This window comes from Eublepharis macularius, chromosome 1, assembly GCF_028583425.1.
Source record: "Eublepharis macularius isolate TG4126 chromosome 1, MPM_Emac_v1.0, whole genome shotgun sequence".
NCBI lineage: Eukaryota > Metazoa > Chordata > Lepidosauria > Squamata > Eublepharidae > Eublepharis > Eublepharis macularius.
The window spans coordinates 117,383,091-117,398,293 of record NC_072790.1 but is presented as its reverse complement, the minus strand read 5'-3'; the positions used below and the strand labels follow the sequence as shown (position 1 = coordinate 117,398,293).

At 47.3% G+C, this 15,203-nt stretch overlaps 1 protein-coding gene across 1 annotated transcript in view; it reads left to right on the top strand.

Annotated features, from left to right (window-relative positions):
* Window positions 1–15,203, top strand: part of HBS1L (HBS1 like translational GTPase) — a 119,463-nt gene that overhangs the window by 61,237 nt on the left and 43,023 nt on the right. Inside the window, exons 6-7 of the mRNA XM_054974826.1 lie at window positions 9,776–10,035; window positions 10,198–10,363. Coding sequence (XP_054830801.1) covers window positions 9,776–10,035; window positions 10,198–10,363 — 426 coding nt within the window. The remainder of the gene's footprint in view (window positions 1–9,775; window positions 10,036–10,197; window positions 10,364–15,203) is intronic.

The window sequence follows — 15,203 nt, the reverse complement described above, 5'->3', positions numbered from 1 at the left end:
GTCCTCATATCATTTCTTTTTTCTCTCCTTCCTGTCTTTCTTCCTGAAAGAAAGATTTCTGCAAAGTGAGAGAGTTTAAGTCAGGGTGGATTTGATTTAAATCAAATTGATTTAAATCACGATTTAAATCACGATTTAAATCACTAGTCATTAAGGCTTGATTTAAATCATAGTTTTCTACATAAAGACTAATTCTTGCTGGTATAACTTTAATATGCAAGTAGATGCCTGCCTTACCGATAGGTAAAGGAACTTCATTAAAGTATTCCCAAACTGGGTCTCTTTTACGGCCTGCTGCCATTATAGTTTTTTTCCTCCAAGGAAAGAATGTGATAAACCTCGGGTCATACGTACAAAAGATCCAAAGACTTGTGCAGTATTGTGCTCAAAAAGTTTCACTTTCATTCTCCCGTGGTCCTGAGAGTGGGGCAGTCAGTCCTGACTCATGGGTAGCTCCTCCTCCTTCCAAGCAGGGTCGGACAAACTTGCGATCCTAGGGGGAGGGGCTCCCCTTGGCTCTCCAGTTTTTTCCGGCCCTGCTTCTGCGGGGAAGCAAACTTCGTTGCTCTCTGGAGTTACCACGGGACACTCTCATACAGAAACATCTCAAGGTGAGAGAGGCCATCCGACATCTGTTGGAGATACAGGCCTTAGAACCGGTGCTGGTGAGACAACGGAGGCAGGGAGTGTATTCCGTGTTTTTCATCGTTCCGAAGAAGAATGGGGATGTCAGGGCTATTCTGGACTTGAAATGGCTACATCGTCATGTGAAATCACGCAAGTTCAAAATGGAGACGATGAAGTCAACCATACAGACCATTCAGAAGGGAGACTTTCTCGCTTCCATAGATCTGTCGGAGGCCTAATTACATATCCCTATAAGGAGGTCACACAGGAAGTACCTTCGCTTCGCTTACGATGGGAAACACTATCAATACAGGGCCCTGCCATTCGGCCTGAAATCTTCTCCGAGAGTGTTTACCAAGGTTTTAGTGACTCTAATAGCCTTCCTCAGAACTCAGGGGATAGCTCTGTGCCCATACCTCGACGACATCCTGATAAAATCCTCATCCATGCGGTCGTCCCAGTCAGCAGTGAAGGTTACGATGGACTGTCTGGAAAGGCACAGATTTGTTGTCAACAGGCAGAAAAGCACCCTGACGCCTACCCAGATGATTACACACTTGGGAGTTATTGTGGACACGATCAAAGACAGGGCTTTTGTGTCGTTGGAGAGACAACAGAAAATCATAGAGATGGTTCAGGAAGTTCAGAGGAACAGATGAGTGGAGGTGATGCTGTTGGCCAAGCTTCTGGGAATGATGGTGTCATGCCAAGAGACACTTCAGTGGTCCTGCTTTCACACACGGCCTTTGCAAAGCTTCCTTCGACCGTACCAAAGGATAATAATGACCAGAGGGGAGAAGGTAGTAGAGGTTCCGGAGGCTCTGGCAGTAAGATTGGAGTGGTGGACAAATCCGATCAGATTCATAGAGGGCGTACCACTCAGAGAACCGAAAAGGATCGTGCTAACCACGGACGCAAGTCTGACAGGTTGGGGTGCGCACATGCAGGACAGAATGATTCAAGGTCTGTGGAACAAGTCGGAAAGACGCTTCAGCATAAACCTCCTCGAACTAAGGGCCATAAAGAACGGTCTACAAGAGCTACAGAGCTATTTAAAAGGCCATCATGTTCTTGTGCAAACAGACAACATGACGGCAAAGGCCTACGTGAACAGACAGGGAGGCACCAGGTTCAAAGCTCTGATTGCGGAGGCAGAGGAGATCTTCACCTGGGCAGAGGCAAATTTAAGGTCCCTAAAGGCTGTTCACGTGGCGGGCCAACAAAACCATCTGGCAGACTGGCTAAGCAGGAACCTGGTAGACCAGGCAGAATGGAGGCTGGACCCTCTGGTCTTCGCCCAGATATGCCAGAGGTTCGGGAAGCCGGAAGTGGATCTATTTGCACGGGCTCGGAACACTCAACTTCCGAGATTCTTTTCAAGACAGAAGGAACAACACGCAGAAGGAATAGACGCCTTGAATGTGGACTGGCCCAAAGGTCTCCTGTATGCGTTTCCACCATTGAGGATCATTCACAGGGTAGTTCAAAAGGTTGTGGAACAGCGGGCAGCGGTAATTCTAATTGCACCGTTCTGGCCCAGGAGACCATGGTTCCAGGAACTCAAGAGACTGTCGCAGTCGGAACCGTGGAGGCTTCCATGCAAGAAGGATCTGCTGACCCAGGACGGAATATGTCATCCAAACCCGGAGACGTTAAATCTGGCAGCCTGGAGGTTGAGCGCAGTCAATTGATGGGCCTAGGATATGACGAGAGTGTCATCTCTACAATGTTGGCATCGAGGAAAAGTTCGACGAACAGGATCTATAATAATACGTGGCAAGTGTTCCATTCGTGGTGCATGGAGAGGAGTCTGGTTCCAACGAAGGCTTCTGTCAAGAAGATTTTGCTATTCTTACAGGAAGGTCTGGAGAAGGGGCTCAGCACGAGCACGTTGAAGAGGCAGGTGGCGGCATTGTCGGCAGTGCTGGGTTCGAAAAGAGGAAGATCACTCACGAAACACCCGCATATTAAAAGATTTTTGAGAGGCGCCATGCTGTTGAATCCACCACAAGTCCATAGATTTCCGACGTGGAACCTTAATTTGGTACTGACAGCTCTTACGAAGGAACCGTTTGAGCCTATGGCTACTTGTTCCCTTAAGTTGTTGACTTTAAAAACAGTATTCCTAGTAGGGATAACGTCAGCCAGGAGGGTGTCAGAGCTTAGGGTGCTATTAGTGAATAGTGAGTTGTGTACCTTACATAATGACAAGGTAGTGCTCAGACTAGACCCTGCTTTCATTCCCAAAGTGAATTCTCTTTTCCATAGAGAAGAGGACATAGTTTTGCCTTCCTTCTGTGCTAATCCAAAACATGATAGGGAAAAAGAGTGGCACAGGTTAGACGTTAGGAGAGCACTGAGTTTTTACATAGATAGGACCAGGCATATCCGGAAAGGTAGCGAGTCTATTTATATCTTTTAGAAGCTGCTCTATGGGAGACAGGGTATCAACTTCCACATTGAGTAGATGGATTAAGGAATGCATAGTCTTAGCTTATAGGAATAGGAAGGTGGAGTTGCCCACAGGGATCACAGCTCACTCTTTGAGGGGGGCGGCTACTTCTGCAGCTTATAGGTCTTTCCCTTCCTTGGAGAGGATTTGCAGAGCGGCAACGTGGAAATCGGTTCATACATTTACTAGACATTACAGAATAGATCAGTTGGCCTCGGCGGAGGCTGCCTTTGGGAGACGGGTATTACAACATGTTCTGTAATACATAGGTTAGCTCCCACCCAGAGATTCACTGCTAGATGTATATCCCATGAGTCAGGACTGACTGCCCCACTCTCAGGACCACGGGAGAATGGAAGGTTCTTTTTCACTTACCGTGAATCTTCCTTTCTCTGTGGTCCGAGAGTGGGGCAGTCCAAATCCCACCCTGAGACACTGTATAGGAACACTATTGGTTTATACTAACTATATGATAGGGAGAAGGGATTTAGAACTTGTTTGAGTTCGTTTGTTCCTGTTTATGTTTTGTCTTATTGAGTGTCTGTTAGTTGTGAGTTGAGTTATTGACAGTTGCAGAAATTGGAGGGTGTTCCGGGCTTGAAAACGAACTGGAGAGCCGAGGGGAGCCCCTCCCCCTAGCATCGCAAGTTTGTCCGACCCTGCTTGGAAGGAGGAGGAGCTACCCATGAGTCAGGACTGACTGCCCCACTCTCGGACCACAGAGAAAGGAAGATTCACGGTAAGTGAAAAAGAACCTTCCATTTTGTACTGCTTGCCCCTCCCTCCTCACATTTAGCTTCTTCTTGTGCAGATCTATTCCACTCCAAACAATCAGAAAAATATTGTTTCTATTCACTGAACTTCTTGAAACTTAGCACTGGAGGGGTTGATTCTGTCTTCATAGGTTTGTAGAACAATAGGATTAAGGTCTTTTTCTCAACTCTGTTCATGGTATAACATTTTTGCTGTGAAGAAGAGGCATGTGATCTCTGCTGAGCTGACACAAATTCAGTTTTGAGAACTGCAAAACCAAGCATCTGTGATAATATCTTGTAGGCAGAGAAACTGTCCAATAATCTTACAAAAACCTCTGGAAGAGCATGACATTGTGAATGGATTAGTGGAATTTATTTACCAAAAAAATTAAACATATACATCCTTATTCTACATAATTAAAAACTAATCTTTATTTCATGATGGAATAACCTTTGGATGGTAATATATTTTCCTCAAAAAGCATTTTATTTTTAAAAATCTGATTTACATTTAAAAAATCGATTTAAATAAAAAAAAATCCGATTTAAATAAAAAAAATCCGATTTTTTTGATTTTTTTAAAAAAATCATTGATTTTTATCTACCCTGGTTTAAGTTGCTGCCTTATGGGCTAGGTAGTGCCTCTCTGTATATGAAACATGGAATATAAATTCCATGTCGATTCGGTTTCGTTTTCCCGGCCATGTCGGACGCTCCTCTCCGCAGGTCCGGGAGGAAGCGGCCGAGCAGCCTGACCGGGTGGTTGACCTGCGAGGGTTAACCCCCAGGACTCCCAGGTAGGGGGTCAGGGTCCGGAGCGCTGTGGGAAGAGCCCCCTGAAGTCGATCCAGGGGGTAAATAGCCTGTCTGCTCCTATGGAGGCCGGCAGACTTGCGCAGCACATCGCGTGCTGCCGGACCATGGAGAACGGCAACAAGCAGATTTAAGGTGAAAAGCCTGTAAGTAAGCGGATCCCTTCTGTTACTCTAAGTGTATGTGAAGGATTGGTGGGAGTTGAAGCTTAAGAAGGTTCGGATATCTTCCCTTTCATTGAGTTTTGGAACTTAGTTGGCGGAATCCCCCCCCCCCCCCTAAGATGGCGACGAAAAAGCAGAGCCCTGCTGTGGGCAAATCGGTTTCGGCTGCGTTGCAGGGGAAGGGAGAGACTCTTGAAGAGGTGGTTAAACGGTCGGTCGTTGAAGCTATGAAGCCATTTGTTGATAAGCTAAATGAAATCGGACAAAGGGTTGGCTCAATTGAAAATGAAGTGAAAACCATTAAAGATGTAGCGCTCGAGGCAGAGAAATCTGCTCGTGAAAATGCAACACTCATGAGAGCTACAAACAAAGAAGTAAAGCTTTTGGAGAATCAATTGATAGGACTACAAGTGGATCGTGCTCAGACGGTATTGCGTTTATAGAATGTGAAGGAGGAGGAAAGTGAAAATTTAAAGGATTTGATGTCGGAACTTTTGGCGTCATTCGCAAAGGCAACTAAAGAAGAGTTAAAAAGCGATATTCTGGAAGTCCGTCGGACATCTTCAAAATATGCAATGAAGCGTCAGCTGCCTCGCGAGATTATTATTGATTTTTCATCTAAGAAGACTTGGGACACCATTTTATACAATTCGACTAACGTGGACTTGGACTTTCTTGGCAACAAGGTTAAGATATTGAAGGATGTTCCATTTTTAGCTCGGAAAAGAAGATTCAAATACAAAAGGTTTGCAGCTCTTCTGAGAAAGCGTGATATAAAATACAAATGGTTATTTCCGGAAGGCATCTGGTTTAGATATAAAGACCAAGCCTACAAGATAATATCGGAAGTACAGCTGAGGGATTTTGTGCTTAATCATCAAGAGTTCGAGCAAGAAGAAGATCCAGAATCTGAAGGGGGGAGTGGGGAGGAGTGAGTGAGCGCAGCTATTGTAGCTGTTCAGAGAGAACTGAGACCGAGACGCAGGGGGGGGAAGAAGACCTGATCCTGACTGTAGTTCGTATCTTATAAGATCTACCAATCGAATAGCATATTAGAAAATTTAACTTTAAATAATTGTATTATGAAGGGAATTCAATACTTGTAGTTGTAGTCTGTGTTTTTATGTTGTTTTTTCCCTCTCCCCTTGTTTCCTTTTTCCTTTTTCTGTTTGTAGTTTTGATGTTAGTTAATTTTTTTTTTAAAAAAGAATATAAATTCCATGTCTTACACTGGCTGCTAATAGAATGCCGACATCCCTAAGCTAAAGCAGGTTGTTTCAAACTTCCAGTATCCAGACCTGCTTCTGGTCTCTACCACCAAAGGGTACAGCAGCACCACACTTCTTTCTCCAGCTGTTCTCCTGAGAATCCCTCTGCTAGCACCAAATGTCAGGTACAAAATTGCATCTATGGCTCCTTGAACTTGTACTCTAGGGCAGGACTCTGGGCCTGTGAAGTTTGTATCCAGTAGTGAACAGACAGAGTTGCAGGCAAGAATCCTGAATGTGAAATAAAGCTTTATTGAAAACAGATTTGCATCCTAGACTAATCTCATTCATACTCTCATTCACCTGATGTTAAGTTGGTTAGACATGATGACTGGGTACACAGGGCTGATTGAACAGGCTGCTCAGCAGCAGAGCTCCTTTGATAATGGAGCTCCTGTCTAGAGCTGGGGACGAACCACAAAAAAACCGAACCATAAGGTTTGTGGTTTGTGGGTTTTCATGAACCTGGAGCCACGAACTGGTATGAACTGGGGCAAGTTCACGAACCAGTTTGTGGTTCATGAGGTATAATGCCCCTTTCCGTCCACGTGGCAGCAGCAGGGAAAGGGGCATTTGACAGTTTAAAGGACCCTTTCCTGCTGTGCAAGGGGCAAGTCCCTTTAAACTATCAGCTGGCCGGTGGTGGTGGGGATTTCCCCCGGCCTGCCAGCTGATAGTTTAAAGGGACTTGCCCCTTGCACAGCAGGAAAGGGTCCTTTAAACTGTCAAACGCCCCTTTCCCTGCTGCTGGGGTGGTGGAGATTTCCCCTCGCCTGCCAGATGATAGTTTAAAGGGACCTGCCACTTGCAAGCGGCAGGGCCCTTTAAATGGCCCATACCCCAGCCATGTGGGCCCACTGGGTGGCAGAGGAGGCCAAAAAGGGCCTCCCTGCCCCTCAAATGGCCACAGCAGTGGCCATTTGAGGGATGGAAAGGCTGTTTTCAGCCTCTTCCTTCACCCTGCAGCCCCACGCAGTGGCGGAAGAGGCCAAAAACGGCCTTCCCGTCCCTCACGAGAGGAGGGAGAGGACATCGCGGGCCCGCAGGGCAGCTGGGCAAGGTGGGGCTGGAGCTGGGGGGGTGGGGCTGGTGGCTGGGGTTTGGGCCGTTTAAAGGGCCCTGCCACTTGCAAGCAGCAGGTCCCTTTAAACTATCAGCTGGCAGGTGGCAAGGGCGGGGGATTCCCCCCTGCCAGCTGATAGTTCCTGCCGCTTGCAAGTGGCAGAAACAGTTTATATGGCCATCTCCCTGGGGAAATGGCCATTTAAACTGCCCCTTTAATACGACCCAAAGGAACAGTAGACCAGTTTGTGGAAGTCCGTGAAAACGAGCTTCCACAAACCACTGGTTTGTGAACCACGAACCTGCCCGGTTTGTGCATTTTTGGGGGTCGTAATTAGATTTGTGCCGGTCTCTACTCCTGTCTGGCCTGTCTTTGCTTCACCCTTTGTAGGAAACTGATGACCTCACAGTGTCTCTGGCCCATCTCGCCTCTTTCTTCATCTCTTTAATCCTTCCCCATTATTCTCTAAAAAGTTCTTGCTCTGTACTAGAGTTGCTTGTTGATACGTTTGTTGACCTTTTGCCAGGCTCCTTGGCTCTGTTTTTGTCTGGCTATTTCAGGGTTGTTTCTCATCTTGCTGTGATGGTTGGAGTGGGAAAGAAGAGGCTAACTATGTAGAGTTTCAGGCACGTAATGTGTTTTTCTAGAGTGGGATTCTTGATTCACTGGGTGAGATTCTGTATGATACTTCTGCTGTGTACACACATGTACTTGCATGCGTTTTATTTCTAAACATAGTTAAGAAATTATCAATGCTGAATACACAGAAAGTTTCAGGGACAGCTGCAATTTCAAATTACCTGGTTGTTTTTGCCTTGCAGACTTAGAAGCAGAAATATAAGTGTTTAATGAAGCATAATCCCTATTCCAATGAGCCCCGTGGCGCAGAGTGGTAAGCTGCGTACTGCAGCCCAAGCTCTGCTCACAACCTGCGTTCGATCCCGGCGGAAGCTGGGTTCAGGTAGCCGGCTCAAAGTTGACTCAGCCTCCCATCCTTCCGAGGTCGGTAAAATGAGAACCCAGTTTCCTGGGGGTAAAGTGTAGATGACTGGGGAAGGCAATGGCAAATCACCCCATAAAAAGTCTGCCAAGAAAGTGTCATGATGTGACATCCCCCCATGGGTCAGTAATGACTCAGTGCTTGCACAGGGGACTACCTTTACCTACCTTTACCTAATCCCTATTCCATGTCTCACAAGCACATCAAGTTATGCCAGGACCCTCTCCAAGTGGGAAAGATAATGAACCTTGTTACGTCATACATCTTCAGAATTAAAAATATTAGGCATATTTAAGCCATCCAAATATGCTTTATTATCATCTTGGCTAAAATTGTGGCCTACCATTTCATTAATATGGTCAAGACAACTAACAAAAACCGAAGCTGCATCAATGCCAAATAGAAACCTGGGGGTTGGCACTTCTTTCAGCTGCAGGCAATTGATACTGTCATAGTTGCAGAATGAATGACAAATGGGCTCTCCTTGGCTGTTCTTTTTGGAGACATTGCATGTGTAGGTTCCTTTTCCACTTAGAAATCATTACAAAAATAGTTGTAAGTATATGGTAAATGTTCTGCCTACTACTACCACTACCACTGCCACTATGAACATCTTGAATGACTTCTGGTAAAATTCTCTCTTTGTCTAGATTGATGTATGAAGTTCAAGAAATAGAAGAAATAAAAGAGACAGTAGACTTAACTGAATGGTAATTTCTGCAGCAGAAGGAGGGATAGGATTTCACTGATTTCCCTGGTCCACTGCAAGCTTCTAGTGCTGTTCTTAGAGTGTGTTGTCACCCACAGCAGCTTTTTGCAGAGCTAAGTGGGCTGCTTTGTGTGTGTGTGGGATAGAGAATTTGGAGAAAATGCCCTACCCACACACACATGGGCAGAAGTGTCTTATTCTAATGGAAGACTACTTTTTGTTTCAGCTCAGCAGCTCTCCCCCCTTCAGCACTATTTTCTTGGGACCTGCAAATGTTACAGGGAGAGTAACTCTGAGATCAGTTATATCATCTTGTATTGGCGTGTTTGTTCTCTCTCTCTCTCTCTCTCTCTCTCTTTCTCTCTCACTCTCACTCACACACTCTCAGACAGCACGCATGCACCCTGAAAGTGTAATAGATTAAAAGCCATAGATACAGAGGAGTTAGCCATGTTAGTCTGTAGTAGCAAAATCGAAAAGAGTCCAGTAGCACCTTTAAGACTAACCAACTTTACTGTAGCATAAGCTTTCGAGAATCACAGTTCTCTTCGTCAGATGTGTGGCGAAGATGCATGGCGCATCTGATGAGGAGAACTGTGATTCTCGAAAGCTTATGCTACAGTAAAGTTGGTTAGTCTTAAAGGTGCTACTGGACTCTTTTCGAGATTAAAAGCCAGTTTGGTTAAACTAAAGTCAATGGAATAAAAGGCCAACTTGAATGTTCTCCCACGGTACAATTTAACTGTCATAAATATATGTCCCTTCTGTATGCTTCAGGCTAAATAATATACTCACCTGAATTCTGTGGATATCCATTAGCTTAAAACTTTAAAATTGACGGGGAAAGTACAAAGAATATGACAAGAGGAATTTCATTTGTTCTATAAACTTTGTTCTCTTAAATTCTATTTTTGCCTTTTGTAGTGTGAATGCTGAGGAGAATGGAAATAATGTTGTTATGCCACAAAAAGGATTCTCATCTGGAGATGCCAATGTCAGTTCGGGGATGACTGAGGTTATATCTAAACCAGCACTTCCATCTCAGATTGTTCAAGCATTAGAAGAACAGACTACAGCTCCAACTCCAGTGAAAAAATCTGGAAAAGCAAAGCAACAAATAGACGTGAAAGCTGAGTTGGAAAAGAGACAAGGAGGAAAGCACTTGCTTAACCTGGTGGTAATAGGTACTGTCTTTAGGGGCAAAAGCAAAATTATCCATGCTCTCTCTCTCTCTTTCTCTCTCTCTCCCCCCTTCCCTCCCTCCCCCCTTCCCTCCCCCCCCTCAAATATAATATGGCTTCTAACATACATCTATTAGTGATAATTCACAATTTTCTTATTCTTAGGACATGTTGATGCAGGAAAAAGCACTCTAATGGGTCACTTACTCTATCTTCTGGGCAACGTCAACAAGCGAACTATGCACAAATATGAGCAGGAATCCAAGAAAGCTGGAAAGGCATCATTTGCTTATGCTTGGGTTTTAGATGAGACGGGGGAAGAGAGAGAGAGGTGAGCAATATTCCTATTTTAGTTTGAGGTTTTGGAATGTAAAACCAAATATGACTTATTTCCTCACTGGTTGTGATACAGAACGCAACAATACCTAACGATGTCAGTCCTTAGCTGTGAAACCATGACAGAAGTCATTATAGGGCAGCAGTTAGTTTCCTCTGTCTTGACTGCCTTTGCAGTAGAATTGCAGTAGAACCAATAACTTGTTGGGCTTCTTCGCTGTTCATTATGAGTTAAGAGTGCTCTGTTAAAGTGGCCCTTGCCAATGGGACAGAGGGTTTTCATAACATTTACTTAGAATTCACTGTCCCTCAATCCCCATATTCACTTGCCAATGTGACACACTTTCTCCAGCTGACCCTGCCTCCCATGGATTATCCATCTGTGACCTTTTGGCATGCTAGTGATAAGAATGCCTGTGAACTTATAAATGTCCTCCTTGGAAAAAATAGGCTCTTTGTTTCTATCACAGTGGCACCCATGTTCTTTGGTAGAATGAATGGTAGGACACAAGGTAGCATGTACCCAACACTCTCCTGTAGTTTATTACAGGAGACTGGTTATAGTGGGGATGCTGCCTTTCAATGATAGTTGATCTCACTGGGGAGCTCCTTGATAAGCTTCTAAGAAACCTCAAGGTGCTCTGGACATAGTTCAAAAACTACTGTGGTAGGCTATTAACTGACAGACTTGATCTTGATGCCGTTGTGTTTTAGATGTGTGTATCCTGTTCTATACATATCCAAATTAGGACTGAAGTGCAAACCTATTTTTACTTAATGAAACTGTCATGAGAACAATTGTTTGATGTGATGAATTGCTCTTGGAATTACTCTGTGTGCCATCATGCAACACTTAAATGTAGTAAGCTCTCGTCTTACTAAGTCAGATCTTTCCCAAGACTGGTTAATGCACAAAAATTGTGAAACCTTTGTCATGTAACTATGACATAAAAATTATCATTCCCTTTCATAGGAGGAACATACAATAATGTTAATAATCGTAATAACAACAACACTTATATACCACTCTTCTAGGCAGATTAGTGCCCCATCAGAGCAGTGACCAAAGTCAGTGTTATTATTATCCCCACAATACAGCTGGGGAGCTGGGGCTGGGAGGAGCGGCTTACCCAAGACCACCTATTGAGTTCATGCAGTAGTAGGATTTGAACCAGCAGAGTGCTGATTTGCTGCCTAGCCTTCACTGTCCGTCTTCTGTGCAGCCCCACATGGGGACTGCGCCTGCGCAGGCCTGCCGACCGGATTTTTCTTTCTAGCAAACGTCCACTAGGGGGCGCACGTCCGACCCAATGCGCATGCGCAGCCGTTTCCCGCCCGAGCGACATTGGGCGACGTCGCCCCCTTTCCCCTCAGTTTCTTCTTTGCCGCCGACCGGTGAAGATCTAGCTGTCCGCTTTTCTGAGGAAACTTTTTCTGAGGAAACTTTTTCTGATCGTGAAGATGTCTGAGAAGTCGCTTTTTAAGCGCTGTTCCACCTGCTCCACGAAGATGACGAGGACGGACGATCACTCCGTGTGCCTCGAGTGCCTGGGCGAAGGGCACATCGTCGGGAAATGTGAGCACTGCCAACGGTTCACCCCGAAGGCGAGGGCTGAGAGGGCGAATAGGCTGAACGCCCTGCTGTGGAGACGGGCGATGCGGGCGTCGGGGGCCCCGGGTACCCCGGGGGGGCCGCCACCGGCTGGTGGGACGGTTGACACCCCCCCTGAGACGGAATCTGTCCGAAGAGCCGCTTCCACTTCGCGTTCCTGCTCGCCGGATCGCCGACAAGCCCAACACTCAACCCCGGATCCGAAGGAGGCTGCGAGTTCCGCGTCGGGTCGCAAGCACTCCACTCCGCAGTCGGATCCGACTCGGAAGCGGCGCCGTTCCAGGTCCCCATCGAGGTCGGAACCAACCGCCACATCGGCTCCGAAGGTGCCGAGGACTTCGTCAGCTCCGAACATTTCGGCTGGGTCGGTTCCCAAGCCATCGGATCCGACTCCAACCCCGACGGCGTCGACTCCGAAGCCCGCTGAATCGGTTCGCACTGGTCGTGTTCCGAAGGCAGGCCCTCGATCGGATCCGAAGGTTTCGGATCCGTTGTCTATGTCACCGGCTCCGATTGATCGGAACCGAAGCTCCGATCCGACTTCAGCCTCCAAGGGCGGAAAGAAGTCGAAGAAAAAATCTAAGCACCAGCAGTCGACGTCGGTTCAGACGGATGAGGTCCTCTGGGAGAAGCCCTCGACCCCGTCGCCACACCTGTCACCTCCGTTACACCACTCCACTGATGACGATGGTGACCTGCCCGACGCTCCGACTCGGGCTGCCGAGACGTGGCATGCCGAGGATTATATGGGAAGGGAGGACCGACCTTATCGCCTCCCTCGGAGTGGCTATGACAGAGAGGGCTCCCTGTATGCCAGCTCTCCATCATTTGGAAGGGAGTATTGGGGTGACACTCGTAGTGAGTTCTCCCACTATGGTTCTCCCAGGCGCGTCTCACCTTACCAACGTGCGGAGCCTTATCAGTGCCCGAGTCCCAGCCCACCATTTGACCCCTCGCCAGATGACATCATTATTGGGACTGGTCGTGTGTCACCCTCTGAGGACTACCTGCTCTATTCTGAGCAGATGGTCAGAATGGCCCGTTCTCTCGACATCGAGATATCGGCTGTGGATCCTAAGCCAAAGGACAAGATTCTACAATATGTCCAGTCCGGTAACCCTCCAACTATCGCGTTCCCGTTCACCGAGGGCTTGGTGGAAATCATTCACGACATCTGTGAGAAGCCGGCCTCAGTGTACCCTACGTCCCGCAAGCTGGAGGCCCTGTACAAGACGCGAGATGACGTTTGTGCGTACCTCTTTGCACATCCGCCTCCTTCTTCCCTCATTACGGAGGAAATGCAGACCCGCCAACGCCAGGGGTCTTATGCGGTGCCCATTGACAAGGAGAGTAGGAAGCTGGATTCCCTGGGCAAGAAGTTGTATTCCTCCGCTGCCCTGACGCTGAAAATCTCTAACTACTCGGCCATCATGGGGGCGTACCAAATATTCCTTTGGAACCGTATGGCGGCCTTCATGGAGAAACTGCCGGCAGACCAGAGGGTGTTGGCAAAGGTGATCCTTGATGAAGCCCTGCGGCTGTCTCGGCAACAAATAAACGCGGGCCGTGACACGGTTGATACCTCTGCGAGGGCGCTAGCTTCCTCCGTCGTCCTCCGCAGACACTCGTGGCTCCGCACGACTGCGTTGCCGGTCGAGACACGTAATAAGGTTGAGAATCTGCCCTTTGAGGGTCAATCCCTGTTCTCATCCAAGACGGATGACTACCTCTCCCAGAAACGCAAAGATCGGCTGACAGCCCGTTCCTACGGCATTCTCCCGACCAGACCATCCACCGAAAATCGGTTCCAGTATCGCCCTTCACAGGGCTATCGTGGTCGGCAACAACGATACCAGCCGTATCCTCGTTATGGGTCGTACAGGCAATTCCAGCAACCTGCAAGTTCCTACCAACGCCGGAGGCCTAACTACCGCCCTCGTCGCGGTCCCCAAGCCCACGATGCCAAAGAGTCAGCAACGCAGCCAAAGCAGTTCTGACTAGAATTCGAACAGTCTGTCGTGTTTGGGAACAGATTGGTTCAGTTTGCCTCTGCATGGGCAGAAATTACATCCGATAGTTGGGTTCTTAACATCGTTAATGTTGGATATAAAATTCAGTTTGATGTTTACCCAGTGTTGTCTCTTCCTGACCGCTCAATGCAATCCTCTTCTCATAACTTACAGGCTGAGGTTGTAGCATTGCTAGAAAAGGGGGCTGTGCAGGAGGTGCTCCCTCAGGACCCCCCTTTAGGCTTTTACTCCAGGATGTTCCTGGTAGACAAGAAGGATGGAGGGGTACGACCCATCTTAGACCTACGGGAACTGAATAAATTCATTCTCGTCAAGAGGTTCAGGATGCTTACCTTGAACACGGTCCTCCAGTTAATGCCCGAGGACATGTGGTTCGCTGTTCTGGACCTCAAGGATGCATATTTTCATATTGCCATCCATCCTAATCATTGGAAGTACCTTAGGTTTCTATGTAACAATAAGGCCTACCATTACCGAGTGCTTCCCTTTGGTCTCTCAACAGCCCCACGGGTTTTTTCTAAGTGTATGGCTGTGGTAGTGGCTTATTTGAGGGAACGGGGTTGTACCATCTATCCCTACCTTGACGATTGGCTTCTAGCAGCTCCCTCTGCTGATGCACTCATGGCCCAGATTAGTACAGTGATGCTCACCTGCTCCCGGTTAGGGCTTTTGGTTAATTTGCAAAAGTCTAACCTTACCCCATCCAGAAGAATACTGTTTATCGGTATGGAACTGGATGGTGCTGTAAACAGAGGTTTTCTGCCCAGGGAGCGTGCATTAAGAATTGGCAGGATGGTGAACCTTTTTTCCAAGTGCAGGTTCCAATCCGTGACAGCGATTCAGAGGCTGCTGGGCCTCATGGCCTCTTCTACAGCTGTCACCCCTATGGCCCGGTTGCACATGCGACCTCTCCAGCTGTGGTTCCTGTCGGTTCATGATTTTGAACACGAGTCCCAGAATAAACGATATTCCATCCCCAGAGGGATTATCCGTGCCTTACGATGGTGGCTTGATGACACTAACCTCCTTGGGGGTGTTGCATTTGGGTCCGTCCAAACCGAGATCACAATCTCGACTGATGCCTCCACGATAGGATGGGGAGCCCAGTGTGGAGCCCTTAGGGCACATGGGGTTTGGTCAGAGCAGGAACGGGAAGATCACATTAACCTGCTAGAATTGAGAGCGGTCCGTTA